General features: G+C 26.5%; 1 protein-coding gene and 1 non-coding gene across 3 annotated transcripts in view; both read right to left on the reverse strand.

Annotated features, from left to right (window-relative positions):
- The window catches only part of LOC101236705 (uncharacterized), a 37229-nt gene extending 18504 nt beyond the window's left edge, over positions 1-18725 (reverse strand). Inside the window, exons 1-6 of one of the 2 annotated variants that reach the window (XM_065801274.1) lie at positions 18570-18725; positions 17957-18006; positions 16853-16917; positions 15989-16103; positions 2549-2642; positions 927-951 (exon numbers count right to left, since the gene is read on the reverse strand). In XM_065801274.1, the coding sequence (XP_065657346.1) occupies positions 927-951; positions 2549-2642; positions 15989-16103; positions 16853-16917; positions 17957-18006; positions 18570-18648 (428 nt within the window). In that variant the 5' untranslated portion in view covers positions 18649-18725. Of the gene's footprint in view, positions 1-926; positions 952-2548; positions 2643-5760; positions 5826-15988; positions 16104-16852; positions 16918-17956; positions 18007-18569 lie in introns of both variants that reach the window. The other variant, XM_065801275.1, reaches the window with a different exon arrangement.
- Positions 18726-20189: 1464 nt separating this feature from the next.
- Positions 20190-20262, reverse strand: trnak-uuu (transfer RNA lysine (anticodon UUU)). The gene has a single exon. It is a non-coding gene; the product is annotated as a tRNA-Lys (tRNA).
- Between the last annotated feature and the right edge of the window lie 912 nt (positions 20263-21174).

A 21174-nucleotide genomic window follows, 5' to 3' on the forward strand; every position in this document is an offset into this window, starting at 1 on the left:
TACTTTTGAATGTGTTATTATTCCATTCCTGAGAAAAAATCAAAATATTTCAAAACTATTTTGTTCCATAAAAAGCTCCTTTATAATAAATACAAGATCTCCAAAAATTTGTATGCAAAAAAGATTGTTGGAAAAAATTTTCATTTCAAAGATTTTTTTTATTAGAGTATAAATTATAAAAAGGAAAAGGGGATGTGTTAGTTTTTCATTTAAAAATAAAGCAAAGAACAATATAAACATTAAGCTGATATACATAAGGAATATTAATTTACATTATCCCATGCAGTATTAGCATAATTAATACGGCAATGAATAAATTAATAATATAATTGAAATAAAGTATTTTTCTTAAAGGTCTAGAGTACCTGATCATGGTTTCCACATTATTTTATATATAATTAAAATATATAGGTTTTACAATATTTTTTAAAATATAGGTTTGGTTTCACAATATTTAGGCAGAAAATATTTGGGCTATTTTATACAACGAAAACTGAAAGACAAAGGAATTCATTTAAACAAATGTGCCACCAAAAAAAAAAGACAAAAAAAAGTACTTCAATATGTTATTGTTGATATGTTAGGTACTTAAGGTATTTTAGCATCTAAGGTATTTAGCATATTAACATATTATAACTGGTAATTTTTTGAAATTATTTATTAAACGAATGAATTTAAAAAAATAAAAAAAATAACAATAAAAGTTAGATTTTCAACTGTTACAAAAGCTATTTGTGTTATTGTTTGTTATTAGTAACTTTATAACTTTGTTTGTAACCATATAGTTCTTATTGTTTGTGTTATTCTTGTTATAAGTAATTTTGTATTTTTATTTGCCACTGTGTAATTGCTAATGTTTGTGTTACACAACAAACACCAACTAAAATAAAACTAAATAGCTAAGATTATATAAAAAAAATGCTTACATTTCTTTGAAAACAGATCCTAATGCTGGAATTTCCAAAATTATCAGTAAAGGATTGTTTAATTGAATTATTAAAATGTTTTAAAATGATATAACAAAAAAAAAATTTGTCAGAAAAAAACTTTTCTTTTGAGTATTCATAGTTTTTTCACTAATAACGATCTGATAGTCACATAAGACATTATTAGTAAAAATTATATTATAATAATATAATAATAAAATTTAATAATAGTAATACAATAAATTATAAAATAATACTAGGGAACTATTTGAAACTTTTTTTGTTGTTAACTTTTATGATTTGTATGCTGATTTAAATAATATTGGCACACTGATTTCAAATTTGCCACCAGTTTTGAAGATATTTGGGTTCAAAACCTTAGCATTCAGGGTAATAATTTCTAATATTTAAAAAAAAAGTTTGATAAAAGTAAGCACAATAAAGAGATGCGATCTTCGCAGATGCTAATTTTGCAATGGATTTGATATATGGTTTCTAAGAAAGAAATGAGTTAATCCTAAAAGATGAAGGGTAGATGACTCATGGAGTACATTACCATTCATAAATATAGGAAGATCACTATTGTTGCAATAACAATTAGTTGAAAATTTTTTTATTTGAGTTAAAGTTCTCCAGCCACTGAGAGCTCCATGCTGTAGCAAAAGTGAGATCCTTTTCAAGCTCAAATGCTCCCTCCAAGCAATCAGAGAGTGTTAGCATCTCATTAGGACAAGAATAAATGGTAGTACCATCAGCAAACCACGCCACCTTAGATGTAAGAATTTCTCAAAGATAGTTAATGTAAATTTAAAAAAGTATAGGGCCAAGGATAAAACATAGAGGAACCCCTTTCATTGAAAACATATTTTATAATATGATTGGTAAAGAACAATTCAATAATCCTAAAGATGTTACCTGATACATCGTAAGCGGAGAGCTTTTGGAGAAGACCAGCATGTCATACTTAATCAAAGGTTTTAGAAATGTCTAGAGCAATACCCCTAACCTCTCCACATCTATCTAATGCAGAATAAAACCTAACAGTTATTACTGCTAACAAATCAGCAGTAGAATAAGAAGTTTAAAATCCATACAGATGATCAAAAAGTAAGCTATTAGATTCAAGATGAAAAATTGTTTGTTATTTAAGGACTCAAAAACCTTGCTTATGATAGAAAGGTAGGATGTGATTAGTGGAATCAAGAGATAAGATTGATGAAATAAATCAATAAACTTGATGAAAAGTTCTTAGCAAACAATTCAGCTTTGTCTTTAGGTGAGGTAACAAAATCTGAACCATGCAAGAGAGGTAGAATAATAGATTTGCTTTTATTATAGACACTGTTAAAGATTTTCCAGATGTCTCAGGAGCCTAATTTTTGAGATGAAATATGAGATTTCGTGACCTGAGAATAGCGAGCTTTAGTGTTAGACAAAACCTTCTTACAATGATTTCTAGCAATAGTAAACAGAGGACTGTTTTATCCTCCCTCAAATAGTATTTGTACATGTAAATAAATATTTTTTATAATAAACTATTTTAACAACATTAAAAAAATTTTAACTTACAAAAATATCTTATTTTGCCATTCAAAATACCGATAAATTACCAAAAAGGATACAGCATTTGCTTGGATAATCAAAATCATCAGTTAAACATTGAACGTTATTAAAACAATCCAAAAGTAATTTTGTGTTTGAAGTCATTTCTTGAAACTTAAAAAAGATGACAAGTGAAACAAAAAATATTTTTCTTTAATTTAAAACCTTAAAGTTTCTTAAAATAAACAGGATAACAGTTTTTTATTTTTTGCAACAGAATATAACGATTGACAACTGAAAAACAAGACGGTATTTAAAGACACATAACTACATTAATGCATAAAGTATAACAAATAGGAAAAATGTTTTAAAAAATATTTTGATTCTAGTTTTTATCTATATTTTTAATTAAAACATTTCTTCTGAACAATTAGGACTGAAATAAGCTAAACTCTGCATAAGCTCAATATCAACTTTATTAAAACAATACTTAATCCTAGAACACAACTTTTTAAAATTTTGTATATATATATGTAGACATATATGCATATATATACATATATGTATATATATACATACATATGTATATATATATATACATATATATATGTATATATATATATACATATATATAGTCTTGCATGGTAGTCAAAAAGGTTCTTCCATAAATTCTAGCTTTAAAGAAAGCGCTAATAAACCAGACCAGAAAGAGTCTATCTTATAGCCTGACTTGCAATGGAGTGTTGCTACATCAACTGAGGGTTTGGTTTGGGCAGACAGTCTATCATTTAATAAAAAAAAAATTACTTAAGTTTTTAAACTTCTGGTCTGGTTTATTAGCGCTCTCTTTAAAACTACAGTTTATGGAAGAAACTTTTCGACTACCATTGCAAGACTATCTTATAGCCTGCTGCTACAAGGAAGTGATGCTACATTAACTGAGGACTTGGTTTGGGCAGGCAGTCTATCAAATAATTTGAAAAAAACTTTTTGTTTTTAAAAAAAAGTTTTTCCGGTCCTTAAATCAATTTTTTCTTTAAACAAACCTAAAACTAAACTGACAATGGTAAAATTTAAAACGACTAAGCAAAAAGTATATATATATATATATATATATATATATATATATATATATATATATATATATATATATATATATATATATATATATATATATATATATATATATATATATATATATATATATATATATATATATATATATATATATATATATATATATATATAAATTAGGCTGGGGTGAAAATAAACTAAAGTGTGAATTTCATCACAATAAACCGTATTTATTTACCAATACATGTACAAAACCAGAAGCAGTTGTAAAAATAAAAATGCTTTACAGGAAGTGCCCCATTATGACCTTTAATCAGACAGGTCCCTAATATTAAAAAAAAAATTTTTTAAAGTATGTCATGTTGGGTCTCAAACAAAGCAAAATTTTATAAAATTTTAAGAATAATTTTTATTTTGTATTTAGATTATTAGATTATATTTTAATGTGTAAAAATGGCAGTTTTTACACATTATTAAATGTATATATTCATGTTAAAAAGTATACATAAATATATATATATATATATATATATATATATATATATATATATATATATATATATATATTTATGTATATTTTTAAATATACATAAATAAATATATATATATATATTTATACTTATATACATAAATATTATTTATATTATATACATAAATATTATTTATATTATATACATAAATATATATAATATATATATATATATATTTATGTATATTTTTAAATATACATAAATATATATATATATTTATACTTATATACATAAATATTATATATATATATTATATACATAAATATATATAATATATATATTTATGTATATTTTTAAATATAAATATATATATGTATTCATTTATAAATATATATATTTATATATATATATATATATATATATATATATATATATATATATATATATATATATATATATATATATATATATATATATATATATACACACACAACACACACAACACACACAAACACACACACACACATATATTTTAAAATTAAAAAAACCAAACTATCTAGATTTGAAGCAAATACGTTTAAACTAACTCTTAAAAAATTTGAGCAGTCCTTGCCCTCAAATATGTCATAATTTAGGAAAAAAAAGCACCTCAAAATGACTAAAAATGATTTATTTTAAGGGTCTCGTGGGCAAGACAAATATTTTTAATAACTTGTTTTTCTTGGAGATAAATAAATATCTGAACTTTTGATTAAAATGGTATGGTTTCATTTTTCTCCCGTAAAAATAGTAGAATTTATTTTTTAAATCTAAATTTAGTTATTACGCTGGCTGCATTGATTTTAAACCTCTACAAAAATGAAATTAAAACGTTTTAATTTAAATTTGCTTTGTAATATTTACATATGCATGTGTTCTAAGTCAGATTGAAATTCCTCATTTTATGTATGTTTAATATTTATTTTGAATAAAAAAATATATATTAATATGACCGCTACAATTTTACAATTTTTATAAAAGATCATATACTATATGTTTAAGGTATAACATCTTATTTATACTATTTATGAAATAAAAATATATTATATAAAGTACATCAGCATATATTATATATTAGGCAGTGCAGAGTTGCTTTAATAAGAAATTTAAAGCAACACTGCATGTTGAAACAAATATTAAATTTACAGTTGAATAATTAAATATAATAATGATAAATAGTAATAAACTGCAATAAAAAATGCAATGTGCATGGGAATAGGAAACCTATGTGATTTGGGAAAAAAATGTAAGCTAAGATCTAATAAAATAAAGAAATTATTTATTATTAATTCAGGAAAATTTAGGTAATTTCTATTTTTTAAGAAACCTACTTTAATATATTTACATATTGAGAAAGAAAGAGAGAGATAAAAGAATAGTGTATTTTGAAAAACTTGTATTTAGAGATTCAACTTCTAACAGGCATGGATATTTTACAACATCAAGTTTACCTGCAATACAAACTGTCTAAAAGTACCAAAAAGAGTAATTTAGTTATAACTATATATCCCTTATGCTTAGCTTTCGCAGTTTAACTTGAATAAAGGCTGGCTTCTACTGCCACTGCAGTAGTGGCAGGATGGGGTGGGAGGGCAAACGGGACAGTTTGCCCTGGGAGGCATATATCAAAGGTGTCAAATAAAAAAAATGTACCTAAAAAAAAGGTCATTCACTGCTAGTATAAAAAAAATTTAGAAAAATAAAATCACCAATCAAGACATGAAAGCTCCTCAGCGCTCCTGAGTACTGGTATACTCAATCTTTGTTTAAAGTTCTAATAAAAAATAATAAAAAAACAAAATACACACAAAATCACCTAATATATTACATAAATTATAAAAGAAAGTTGAAACTTCTAGATAATTTTGTTTATTATTTAAAATAAATTGTTTTTGATAAGCAATGTTGTAATTATAACATAAGAGCATTTTATTTTATCTAAAGCATTAGTAATATTAAACATACATAAAATGAGCAATTTTAATCTGATTCTGGACATTTGTAAATCTTACTATGAATTTAAATAAAAATGTTGCATTGCGTAATAAACTAAATCTACTATAGCATATTATGTGAGCACTTGCTCACTTTTTTTGCTTATCTAAATCAATTCAGCTTTTTTAGAAGAAGAAAATGAAGAATAATGAATGAAAAGATTGTTGCCCCATGCCAAACCCTCAGTCGATGTAGCAGCACTCCGCTGCTACATCGTCAGGCTATTTGTTAGTCAATGTATGTACTGAAGCCCCCAGCAGCAGGTTATTTTAGTATGAAGTCACACTGCTCACCTAAATCAGCAGTATAAGATTAATGTGAAAATTTTTCAAACTAGAGTGGAAGCTTATAAGGTGCACAGACCCTTGTTTAATATCTAAGATTTTTTTTTTAATTTAAAAGAAGTTTAAGGGTGGCACACGCTCCTAAAGTACTTTTTTTTTTTACCCTTTTTTGACATTTTTTGACCCAAGTGTGCCACCCTTCAACATTATTATAACAAAATTTTTATAATTAAATATAATAAACTTTTTTTTCTATATTTACTTTCAAAATCACTGATATTACTAAAAAAAATTTTTTATATTTATATTTTTTTTAGTTTAAGAAAAATTAAAAAAGACTCAAGACTGATCTTTTTTTTTAATTTAATGAAGTTTTTCATTATTTTTTTACACAAAACTGTTTCCATGTCAGTGGTGTGATTTCATTGTACTAATGTATTAACCATGCTCAATAATCAAACCTGCTGTTTTAATAAGATTTAACAAAGCTTAAACGTGGGTAAAATGGTTCTTGCATGATACTCAATGAAGTTTGTTTTTAGAATTAAAAAAAATATTTTTAAATTTACGTTATTATAGATGATTTAAATGAAATAAAAAGTAAAATAAAAGGTTAAAATACTTGGTAGAATAAGAAATAGAGGCAAAGAAATATTCTTAGTTAAAAAAACTAAGAAGAAACTATCATCTATTCAGTTTTTAATTGTTGAAGAAATAATCCAGTATTATCTTTACCAACAAGAGTCCAAACCATCCGTTTCTCTTAAATACTTTGTTGTTCAAACAAAGGCTCTACATTTACACCAAATTGTCCAGAAGCAGAAAAGAACTGCTGTATAATATCTAAGCTGAAGGCTCCCTGGGAACTTGGAGGACACAGAACTTGTAGCATACAATGCGTTTTAGGGTCTAATTAATATTAATTTTAGGAAAGAAATGGAAACTCTAATAAAAAGATATAAAAAGCTGCAACCCCTTAAAAACAGATTGGCACCATGAGCAATCAAGGATGAAGACACCATTTTAATAGAACTTAAAAAGATATTTTGGTAGAGACATGACATAAAAATCATGATTAACAAAATAACAATGGATCGAAAAAGAAAAAAAAGAAACTAAATGTATGGACATTATGCTTTTGAAAATGCATAAAGAAAAAAGACATGGTTGTCTAGGCTGTTCTAATATTAGCTTTAAAAAGGGTGCTGAGAAATCTGCAAAAAAAATCTAAACGGGAATCCTCAGAAAAAATGTCTTACATATCTTATAGCTCAGAAAGTGATTTCACTGATTATTTAAGCTCAGAATGCAATGACTCTGTTAGAAGTGAGCTAAATGATAATACCCATGAAGAAGAACAAGTATAATACTGCCTAAATATATTCTAAAGTGTACAGTGATAACTGCTGTAGTAGAAGGACTTTATGTCATCCAGCACATTGCAATCATAAGCAGTGTTATAGTTATCTAAGGAGGAGAAATAAATAATTTTGTTTTATCTGAATCATCATCACATTTCAGCCACAAAATAAGGATTAGCTGTACTAGTGAAAGTGATTGAGAAAAGCTACTAGGCATTCCTCATATTGAGTCAGATGCTGTAGAAATGCATTTCAAAGCAGTTCACAATCTAATAGAATCTTATGGCCTCAGTTATCATATACAGTATAAGTTTTGATACTACTGCTTCCAGCATTGGAAAGCACAACAGAGTAATAACAAGAATGGTGCATAAGCTTAGACAGTCACTACTTTTTCTTGCCCATAGACATCTTATTTAGAAAGACATATTACTCACTTTAACAAGATTTCTCCCGGTAGTAAAATGTCTGGTCCAGACAATCAGCTCTTTAAACACCTAAAATCATTAAAGGCAGTTTCTCAAAAAGAGAGGTTCAAATTTCGTATTTCTGGTTGGAAATCATTCTAAACTTATTAGAGAAAAATGTAAAAGAGATATGGCTATGTTTGTAGGTTTCTTTTACACTCAGTGGTTCCTTAGAGCAGTATCTGCAACTGCTGCTTCATATCAGGTTAAAAATAATTATAAGAAATAAAAAAAGAGATAAAAAAAGATTAGTTAATTGTTTGATTGATGAATTAATCTAATTTTGTTAAAATATTTTGGAGGACATGGAAATGCTGTGGCAGATGAAGAGGTTCATGGATATAAATCTTTATGTAGCAACTTCAGCAATAAAATAATTTGGCAGGCACAGCTAGTATCTTGATCCTGCCTTAGTTGTGCTTGCTTTAGCAGATAAACATTGCTCGAACAGAGAAGATATTGCCTAAGCATTGTACAGTACACTTCCCGCAAAACCCAAAGTATATCCACTTGAACGTGTTACGATCAATAAAGAGTTTCTTCACTCTCTAGATTTTGCACAAGATCAGTCTTTATCTGTTAGTGCTCTACTAACAGAGCAATCTTGGCTTATTTTTGATAAGATTAGACATGGAAAGAGTAAGTTGCAGTGGCTTAAGATCCCTTCACAGTTCTGGAAGTTCAACTATTTTTATTTTGAGTTTGAAATTATTGAATTCCTTGATGTGGTCAATGACTCATCAGAGTGGGTCAATAAACTAGTTAAAGAAATGATTGAAAAAACAACCAAAGGGAAGAAAAGACAGGATTTGTTCTTGTTTGACCATTTTTACAAAACAAGTAGGCAAGAGGAAAAGAAAACAGATAGCATCAAACACAACTAATAGTATTTCTAAACAATAATTTGTTAACAATTTAAAAAAAGTCTGATATTGCATTAATTTTGCTTTTCTCACTTGTCCTCATGCAACTTGAAAGAAAGGTATATTAATAGGGAGAGCTGATCCACCTTACTTTAGATACTTCACTAAGTTTTATATCCAAAATAATATAGCATATTTTAATAACTTATTTATAATTTGACTAAAGTGGATTTTGTAATAAAAAAGACTTTTTTAATATCAGTCATTGTGAGAATAAATATATTCTATGTTAAAGGGTGGCACACATGGGTCAAAAATGTCAAAAAAGTACTTTGGTGCCGTGTGCCATATATAAAATAAGGGTATGCACACCTTATAAGCTTCCACTCTAGTTTGATAAAATTTTTTACCTTACTCTGAACCACTCTTATTATACAGTCCTTGGAATTAGAGCCGGCAATGCTGACCTAACTGCCAAACTGGCAGCAACTGAGGTCGGCAATTTTTCGCTGACCTCAGAATTTTCAAACTTAATTTTATTTACTATTTCAAATAAATTTTAAACAGCAAATCAAACAATATATTTAAATTCTGAATAAAATAATAAAAATTCCAAAACGAACGATATATAAATTAACTTTTTATTGAAATTGTAAACAAAACAATTAAATTAAAAACAAAAATATAAACATTTTATTAATTCTAAATAAAATATTTAAAATAAAATTGGCAAAACTTTATTTTTTGTTTTTCAGATTTTCAAGCAAACGTCTGCGAACTCTGTGTTTGTTTTTATATCAATTTTTGCCAAGCATTTGCAGGTTTGTCAATAAGTTGAACCCTGTTTAAAAGTTTTGTGCTGGTCTGATGCCAACCTGAAACGGTTTTAGGCCAGCACTTTTTTCCCAACCTTTTTTTTTCCTAATTCCAACAATCTTTTTTTTCTAGGATGTTTATATATTTGAGTAAAAATACATGGTAAAATGGCTTAAAAAAAAAAAATTTTGTATCTGTAATTGAAAAAATTACATTATTTGAAAAAACTTTTATCCTATTTTTATTTTGTCTTTAATATCTATTTTTAGTTTGTTTTCAGTTTGATACCAGGTTGATATTGGCATTTTATAAGTTAGAACAACTTTAGCACTATTTGCTTTCTCCATAAATGACACATTATCATCTAATAGGGAAAAAGGAACCATTGTTGAATCTAAATACCAATTATGTTTGTATAAAGAGTTTAAAACTACATCAATAGCATCTGGTGTGGCACAAAGTTTTCGGTACTGGTGCATCTGGTGTATTACTTTTATATCAAGAAAAGGAGCTCTTATAGTGTCAGTAGCCTGTAAATATCATTTGGCATAAAAGCAAACTGTAAATTCACTTATTAGCTTAATTTCTGTTTTAAGTGTACTGTTCTTATTTACAAACTCAAGTTGGTTGGAAAGAAGCTGTAGCTTTAGATAGTACAATCCTTTGAACAGGAACCTAACATGATGAACTGCTCTGGGTTTTCTTAGTTTTACTAAAGATGGAGAAAGTTAACTCACAACAAGTTCTGCTAGCTCCTTCCTATTTTCTCTAACAATGTCTTTATTTTATTTTCCCTTTGTAATGTATTGTTGACAAAAGTTCAAAGATTCTAGTGCAGCTTTCTCGAGAAAAGTTCCCCTTACTGCTTTCCAATCAAACTTTATTAACTCTGTTTGAATGTAACTAAAATCAGGTTTTTCAAAAAAAAAATTTTAATTTTTTAAACATATGATTATCTGGTCCTGTGGAATGGAATCTCATCTAAGACTGAATTACAAAAATGAACCACTCTCAATTCACATATATGGTGCCTGCATGCAATCAGTAAAATATATTTGCCCATCATGTTGAATATTCTGATTAAAGAACCTTTATTTAATCCAGTGTTACTTGCAGTAGCATAAAAACATTTTCCTCCTACTTTTGATTCAAAATTGTATTTGTTTAAAAGGTCCATTACGCCATTGAACTGATCTTCACTGAGGATGATGGTAAGGGAGGTACTCCAAGAAGGTACATCTCACCCTCAATATTTACAAGAACAGCAAGTCTATCATTCTTGATTGTTTTTCTTTTGTTTAATTAAATTAATGTTTTTCCATCAAAATGCACTGTGCATGGGATTCATTCATTGCTCTTTGAACATCTTCTTTTGCTATCGTGCTACTTTTGAAATCTGGCAGATCTGCTCCCAATTGAGTTAGAATAGCACTTGTAACTTTGTGCAAAACACTCACTGATGTAGATTTTAAGAAAAAAAATCACTGATTGTAGCCATACCAGCTACATTACCAGCAAAAATATCTCTCGATATTTGAGCAGTGACTTTCTGTTGAAAAGATTCTCAAACCACCTACCAGAATCATAATCAAAATCGAACCAGGAGACTTTGCTGGTATCTTTGCTAATCTCAAGAAAAGATTTACCTTATAACTCTTTAAATCTTTCTTTCTCTGGCAGTTTTCTCTTTTTGTTATTCTGTTGCCTAAAAATGATAAAGTTTACCACTAGTTTAATTTATATAAACAATAATTTATATTAGTTTAATTTATTTATACAAGAAATAGAAGTAGTAAGTAAACATTGTTATTATTTTTATTGAGCTTTTTTTATCTTAAATCTTTTTACGTGCCATGAAAATAGTAAGTTAATAAGTTTTACAATATAATTTTTTTGGGGTTTAAATGAAATACTTTTTTTCTGTACTTCTTATCTTCTAATCCAAGAGTAAAACTCCTTTTACCTTCCTCATCCTCCAGAAACTCTAAGTCCTCAAGTATGTCTGCATCAAATCTTTTTTTTTCGATTTTGATTGCATTTCTAAGTTCAGGGATGCGAACCCAGAATACTTTATTCAGGTAAATTTTAAAATCATATTGTTTGCCAAATCTGCAGTTGATCCCCTTTTTTCATGTATTTTAAATTTTGAATATTAATTGTCCAGATTTGAAAGATTCCTTACAGTACTTTGTTTATGTAATATAAAATCCAGCTTTAATCCACAGCTCTTTTATCTTTGTCAAAATACAATCACATTGACTTTCTAGTGCACATCTTTCAAAGTTTTTCTGAGGGGGACAAGCAAGAATAGTGTCCTTTTTTGTTGTTAATGGCAAAAATGAGTGTTTGTAAGCTATGTGCTATAGAATTTTCATTCCTGTTAGAAGTTGACAGCCTTAATTAAAAAAAAGATGAACTAAAAAGTTTTGCCTAATTTGTTGCTTAAGGGATTAATTATAAAACTAAGTATTACTTTTTATGGCTGGCTTAACTTCTTTGATAATGAGTAATTTTTTTGTAGGTCTAAGTTTCCTTATATCACATGTTTTCTGACTTGTTATCCATATTTAAATTGATTTATTCAATTGTTACTAATCTAAAAAATCAAATTTTAAAATAGTTATTTAAAAGAAATTTACTATTACAACAAATGGAACAAATTGCATGGTCTTGTTAGATTCTCGACTTTGTTGTTTCATTTCACACACATAGTTATTGCTTTTTAATAAAGATCAATAGATTGTATTATGGATATCTTTTACTAAAATATCTATGTTTTTTACATTTATGTTTGTTGTGATTTCGAATAGTGAACCACATCTTCTTCAATGAAAAAAAGTTAAATTTTATTGGAAATTGACATTAAAATATATATATGTTCTAGATAATAAGTTATAATCCTTTGTCAATTATCAAATATTGTAATTTTTTTAACTACAAATACAAAAAAAAATTATTTAAAAAAAAAAAATTAATACTATGTATTTTTAGTCAAATACATAGGTAAAAGCAAACATCCTCAAAAAATAAAATTACCAATTTTTTTCATTAAACTTCCCCCGTAAACCAGTGAAATTGGCTGTTTTTGATGGGTTTTGACCATCAAAAACAGTCTATATATATATATATATATATATATATATATATATATATATATATATATATATATATATATATATATATATATATATATATATATATATATATATATATATATATATATATATATATATATATATATATATATATATATATATATATATATATATATATATATATATATATATATACAGTCACGACCAAAAGTTGGGAACATTTTTAAAAATGCAGAAAATTTGAAATATTTCTTTAAAAATACTTTTTTACATTGAAAATTTTGAGTATTATTATTATATACATGCAAAATATTATGTTATAAACCACTAAATTTGTTTTAGTCATAGGTTGTTGTTATTTTAGCAAAAAATCAAATAATAATCATGGAAAAAACTAATGAATTAACAACAAAAAATCGCGCTCAGATTGTTATTCTATGTGAACAAGGATTGACCCTGACTTCTATTGCTGCACGTTTTAATGTAACACATAGCTGCATTATAAAAACATTAAACCAAAACCAAAAAACTGGTAATTTTATAAGCAAAACTAGAACTGGATGACCAAAAGTGACTACTCAAAATTCTTTGTTATGCAAAAGCACATCCGTTTGCCAGTGCTTCTGTAATTTCATCTTAGATATTCTCAAATGGTGTTGCACCAAGTGTTGTGAAAATTAGAAGACATTTGTGCAAACAGTTTAACTTAAATAGCCATGTTTCGACAAAAAAACCTTGCCTTTCTCAAAAAAATATTAGAGACCGTATTGCCTTCTGTCAAAAATACAAGAACTGGTCAGCGAAAGATTGGGAGGATGTAATATTTAGCAACAAATCACTAATTAAACAATTTGGTGGTCATTCCACAAGCCTTAGACGCCCACCTTGACCCCCCGTATTTACTTTCTACTGTAAAACATTGCCCTAAAATCATGATATGGGGTGCCATTACAGCAAATCAAAGTGGTGGTTTATGGTTTATGTCTTTTAATACCACAATTAACAGCCATATTTATCTTCAAATACTTAAAAAAAAACTTAAAATTTTCATGAACATCACAAATACCCACAATTTTCAGCATGATGGAGCACCCTTTCATAGAGCCAAACTTCTAAGTAGTTGTTTACGTGAGAATGGGGTTGAGATCATTGGCCCCCAGCCTGGTAACTCACCCAACCTCAATCTTATTCGAAAATGCTGAAATCATCTTTAAAATGTAGTTCAGAAACTAAGACCCTCATTTTCTTATGATTTACAAGAAAAAACTAGGCAGGTACGGAATCAACTTATGACTCTAAAATATTTGAGAAAGCCCATTCACTCTATGCCTACCTGCTTAGCTAATTGTTTAAATGCTAAAGGACATCATAGTAAGAATTAACCTCAAGTAAATACTTTAATTTACAAGCATTTACTAATGTATCAAAGATATTATTTTTGTCAATTGCAATGGTTAATAATACATTTAAACAAATTAATAATTTAATAAAAATTGTGGCTTTTTATAAAATGTTCCAAACTTTTGATCGTGACTGTATATACATACATATATACCAATTTATATACATATATATATACATATATATATATATATATATATATATATATATATATATATATATATATATATATATATATATATATATATATACACCTTTTTTTTAGGTTTACAAAAAATTAATATAAGTCCGATTAGATTAATTTGTAATTTACTTGCCTTTTAATCACCCTTAGCGACAATAACCGCTATACATATTCTTGGCATTCTACTTAACGACTTAACCAATTTGTCGAAATCAATTTTAGGCCACTAACTAATAATTTTGTCCACATCTTAAGCATCATTTGGCCTTAATTTTTGACTTTACTTTTAATTACTTCCATAATAATCCGATAGGAGAGAAATCTTGTGATTGGGAAGGCTGAATCATTTTATTTAATATTTGATCGTTCTCAAACTCAGTCAAAAAACTTAAACAAGTTTTTGAAAATATGTTTAGATCTAAGCTTCAAGAATTTTCTTTTGAAAAAATGAATAGCTTCTCATATTTCCGAAGGTGTAGCATAATTTTTTAAGTGTACAAGTAAACTAATTCTATCATTACTCCATCTATTTTCACAAAGTCACCAGTGGCATTCTAACCATAACATCCCAACATCTTAAATCTACATCCACCATGTTTTACAGTCAAAAACACACTATTTTATTATAAATTCAACGATTTTTTTTCCAAACATCAACCTTATCTTGAAACCTTTATTGAATGTTTTTTAATATATAAAAAATATTTACATATAAAAATAGAACTTTATAATCTTATGTGAAATATATATTTTTGTATATATAATATATATTATAAAGCAAAAAAGTCCAAATTTTGCTATAAACTAGACAAACACATTAAATAAAATATAAAGTGTTTACACTTTATATAACAACAAACAGTGTGCATATTATAACAAACAGTGTGCATATTATAACAAATAGTGTGCATGTGTAGTTAGACAAATAATTATAATGAAGATTATACTGTTATATAATGAAGATTATATTGCTATATAATAAAGAATATCTCATTATTTAATGAAGATTATATTGTTAAATGCATAAAATATTTGCAAGCAAACTAACTGTATTAACAGCTGTTCATCTCTTGACAATAAACAGAAAAACAAAACAGGGAGAAAAACAAAATAAACAGGGAGAACCAATATTTATAAAACTCAATGACCTTGTAAACAAGGATTCTATACAAATTAAATGTCTGCCTCCACATTACATTAGCAGACCTCAAAATTAGGAAATATAATGTCAGCAATAGTTTGCGACCTTATACTGTATGAGATTTGTATCAGGTTGGCAGAAAAAAAGTAAAACAAAGATTTGACCATAAAACATAGAAACGAGGTTGGCAATTTTTTGTCAATCTCAAACACTTTTAGATCAGCAGTTACATTGGCATTGCCGAATGCCAACCCTAATTCCAAATGTTGCATTAGGAAGCCAAAGTTTGTAAAAAAAATTTTATTTATATAACAGTAAATATAATCATACCCAAACAACATCTTCCTCTTGCAAGAATGAAATTCCAAACTGATGCTTTGAGTTAAGTGATGCTTTAGTTAAGATATACATTGTGATGGCTCGTTTAATTAAATCCCAGTTATTTCTAATAGTAAAAGTTACAAATAAAAAAAATTATTACTTGTTTTTGGGTTTCGTTTCTATTGACTATTATTATTTTTATTGATATTATTAACAATAAAATTTTAAACAATTTTATCTCTGTCATGTTTATAGTGAGATAAAAAAGCAAGCTGGTAAAAAAATGTTTTGTCTTCGTTGATTATACAATATACTTTATATATGTAGAAACTGATATTACCTAGACACTATTTTTGCTAAGACAGAGTTTCATAAAAAAGTAGCCATATTTAGTCGAGTAGATCAATAAAAATCATCAGGTCAAGTCATATTTTACATTGATAAATTTCAAAAATTAAGAAAAAATGCAGTCTATTGGTGCAGAAAATTACACAGCAAAACACATAATAAATACAAAATACATTTATTAAATATAAAATATTATTTCTGAGAAATATTTGCTGGGAAATGAATGAACTTTTAAGAAAAGAAAACATCCTAGGTTTATTTTAATAAAAGAAATCATTATAGGAAGAGCAGGTAATGATCTAGTAAGGCAACCAATGATCAATCATGTAGATAAACCTTGGTAAAAATTTTCACTATGGAAGCAATATTTTACATCTTTATGAATTTAATTTCTACAATTTAATGAAATATTAATCAAAACATTGAGCATTTTTAATTAATAATTTATTCAAACTAATACTAATATAAGTAATATCAAAATTTTATTAATAATGTTAAACCAAGAAAAAAAAAATAGAATCTAACTTTATCAGTGAAGTTTGCTGATAGCTTGATATTCTCTTTCGAAAGCTGCTGTCAATAACAAAAATCTAAAATTTAATAAGTAGAAAAATATATTATAATAACAGTAAATAAATATTAATGATGAAACTTTGGATATCTACACTCAAAAAATAACCAAGTAACCAAATCTTAAAGAAGCATTTAAACTAATTTAAAAAGAGTGATTTTTTATATAGTAGTTTAATACTGAAGTTAAATATACACTTAGTTACCAAGCTATCGAACTTAACATTTGAAACGCTTAAAGCATAACATATATTTAAAACATAAAATGCTGAATTTGCTTTTACACAAAAATATTAACTTCTAAAAAATTAGAAATCTTGTCATTCAAAAATAGATGTCACATTAAACTATAAGCCAAGTTGCAAAATGTAGCAAAACTATTTTAGCTATTAATGTAATAATTCTTATTTGATTTTTATGATTGTGGCTTGTGAATTTTAACTCTAACAAAACTAAGTTATTTACTGCAAACAGCTGTTGTAATACTGTCAACATTCTTATATTGATGAATGGTAACCCTCTCACTGAGTCCTCTTCTTTATGTCATCATGGAAACCATATATACAATCAATTGCTAAGTTAGTATCTGCAATGATTGCTTCTTTTTATCATGCTCACCGTTTTCTTACTCCTAATTCCATTCTCTATCTTTACAAATGTTTTATTTGCCCCTTTAATACTATTGTCATATTTGAGCTGGCGATGCTCTCTCTCTTCTAGACAAGGTCCAAAAATGCATTGTAAAAGTAGTTGGACCCTTTATATCTGTTGAGCTTAAGCCTTTCTCCCATTATCGTAAGGTTGCATCTTTTTCTCTTTTTTACAAATCATGATTGCTGCTCAAAGGAGCTATTATCTCCAGCTCCATCAACCAAAACTCATTCTTTATTTTTCAAGTATTCCATAAACCATTTCCTTTTTAACTCTTTTTTTCTCTTCTAGTAACTCACAACTTAATTTTGGTTGTTTGCAGCTTTGTTAAGAGCAAACCAGAAGAAAGAAAAAAAAATTGAAATCAGTAAGAAACTTATGCTTTATAAAATAAATTTAAAATCATACAATTTTCTCTGCACAGTTTCCAAAAGGAGCTGTAACATTTTGTTGGTCTTCTAAACAAAAATTAAAAGCAAAAACATACTTAACTGAAAACTTTTACAGTAACTGTTTATTATAACACTTATAATTGCATTTACAATATTGATTTCAATATAATTTCATTTACAATTTAATCTATCAGGGTCGATGACACGGGTTTCAAAGTGGAGGGGCACAATCGTCAATTTTTAAAAAGAGCCCTCTAAAATTTTGTTAAAAAAAAAAAGGCTTTTAGAAAAAAAATGGGGGGGGGGGAGGTGTACCCCGGGTTCGTTAGCTCTGTTAATTCAATACTAAATGAATTAATACAATATTATTTATTATTAATACAATACAATATTATTACAATTTTTTTGTAAAAAATACAAAAAAATTTTGACAATATAAGTGATCAAGAGTTACCAGTTGATTAATTAAAAAAAAGATTCCCAGTAAGGACAAAATTTCTAGTAGAGACAAAAATCATATGAATTGTACCAAATTGTAGTTTAAATTAATACTTTATTACTAGATTGTTTTTTTATTATCAGCAAACTTTCAATAATCAAAAAGAATATTTAGGAAAAAAATTTTTTACCATCTTCACTCAAACTTTGCATGTCATTATTACTATTTTTTATTTCTTGAGACTCTGTTGCAAAATAACTACTCTCCATTTATCTATCAGTATTAACCAATCAAAACTTAAATTTATTCTTCACCATAAAATAGTTATATCTAAAGAACTAATAAAAATAAACTCAGTTAAAAGGTTCATATTAATGCTTTATTATTATTATTATTATTATTATTATTATTATTGTTATTATTATTGTTGTTGTTGTTGGTATTGTTATTATTATCATTGTATTTAGAGACTTTATTAATGCAACAACAGTAAAAAGGTTTACATTGGATGTGACACTAAATCGCTACATTTTTTGACAAATTATTAACTTAATTTTGATTTTTATAAATATAATACAACAGTTTACAAGATGTCTAAAAAATTGTTAGAACAATTAGAACAAAATGCAAATCTAACATACTTCATAATGCTATGAAATAAACTTCAAGTTTTCAGACTTATAAATATAAAACTTTCCTAACACACTTGTAAATTTAAAAAAAAAACACATGTTTATGACATATATAACTAAATTTATAGAAACCTTATGACATGTGAATAGCCAAACTCATAGAAACATAAAATATGACATATTTTATGTTTACATAGCTAAATTTATACAAACATATAACACATTTATGTTCAAAAAAATTTAACAAGCAATGTTAGAAATAAGTTATATTCTTAATTTCTAAATCTCTGGAGATAAAATAATCATTTTATTGAATTTATTTTCTATATCATTTCATATCAATAACCATTTATTTATTTAGTCTAAAGTTGTCTATTTGAATCTTCCCTGAATGAATTTTGATAAAGGCCAAAACTGAAGCATTCAGAATGGGTTCACCTGATAAATTATGAAGAGATACCCAGCAATAACCTAATATTGTAAACAAAAAATTTAATTAAAACAATTAAATTTTTCAGAAAATTCAGTTAAAATTTTTTTTTTTTTTCAAATTTGATTTTAAAGCAATTTAACAACTTGTTTCTTATAGCCAAAAAACGCATGGAGTACTGCCCAATAAAATCATTAATGAGTCCTTATCCTAAACCGTGAATAAAACGTGTGAGATTAGAAGAATTAAAAAAGAAAAATTTTCTTTTTTTTTAATTTTGAAGGCACAATTTTTTTTAAGGCTCAATTTTTTTAGACACAATTTTTAAATCAAGGTCGATATTCAATTTCTAAAATTACTAAAAAATAAATTACTCTACTAATCACAATATTATCATATATACAGACCTCATTGAAAACATATATGCAAATCTTATTAAAAAAAGGAATGTCGCATTTTCTTTATTTCAAAAAAATCGTTATTAAGTTTAATATACAATAACGATATATATATCAAATACTTACAAAAATAATAAATTTATGCTTTTTTTTTGAGACAACAAGTGATAATTAAATAGATATGTTAAAAAACATGCTTTTTACTTTGAAAAATACTCAGCGACGTTCAATATAATTTATCCTGCCTATAGACTTAAGAAAAGAAAAAAAAATATATAATTATAATAATATAGACTCTATTTTCTTATAAAATTCTTATTTTAGAAATATGATCAAGCCAAAAGTAAGCGCGCCCGATGAGGGACTCGAACCCGCGACCCTCAGATTAAAAGTCTGATGCTCTACCGACTGAGCTAACCGGGCTTGCGAAACACGATTAAATAATTTATTTTGTTTTTTTATGATATTATACAGTGTGCAATAAAATTAGGGCTTGGGGGCCAAGGTGAAAAATTTACATTGAATTCAAATATTTTGGGGTTTCAAAAAAATGTTTGTTTTGAAAATAAAAATTTAGTTTGAAAATTTTCTTCAAATAGTGAAAAAGTTGTAAGAATTTGATACAAAATCAAATTAAGGTCTTTTATAGTAAATTTTCCGAACTGCGCTCCTGCGCTTAAAAGGTCGTCTATATATTAGATCATGCAGTTTTTTATTTCCTTTCACAAACCCCCCCCCCCTTCACCATCACCACCACCACCACCACCCCCTTTTCCCTCCATTCCTCGTCTCAACATCATAGCAAGTTCCGTACGAGTAAGTATGAAACTTTTAAATTAATCAAATACTAGATGGTTATATATTATTAAAAAGAGCTTTATTACGGTATTTAAAAGGTAAAAAAGTTATTAAAATCGGACAATTCTACGAAAAATGTCATATTATTGTCAATTCTTATCAAAATTCATAAGACCTGGTATCAAAAGAAAGGTCTTTAAAAGGAGAATTAGGATACATGAAAGACGTATGCGGGGTGTTAAAAGGGCGTCTATAATACCCTTTAATATATTCAAAATCTAGGTTTTTTTAAAGAAAATTTTAACTTTTTAATAAAAATTTGAATTTTATTTTATGCTTTTTATACTTTATATATACCATAAAATCGCTTAAGTTCGGTCACCATGTAACTTCGGTCATTTAAGAAAAAATATAAAAAAGGCATGCAAAACTTTTTTCTCAAATAATGTTTGTACTTAGTTCGTTAATGTTTGTATTTGAAAAAAAAAAAAATGTAATTTATATATATTACGTCAAATGTAAACAAAAACTTACGAA

The sequence above is a fragment of the Hydra vulgaris genome, chromosome 07 (assembly GCF_038396675.1).
Source record: "Hydra vulgaris chromosome 07, alternate assembly HydraT2T_AEP".
NCBI lineage: Eukaryota > Metazoa > Cnidaria > Hydrozoa > Anthoathecata > Hydridae > Hydra > Hydra vulgaris.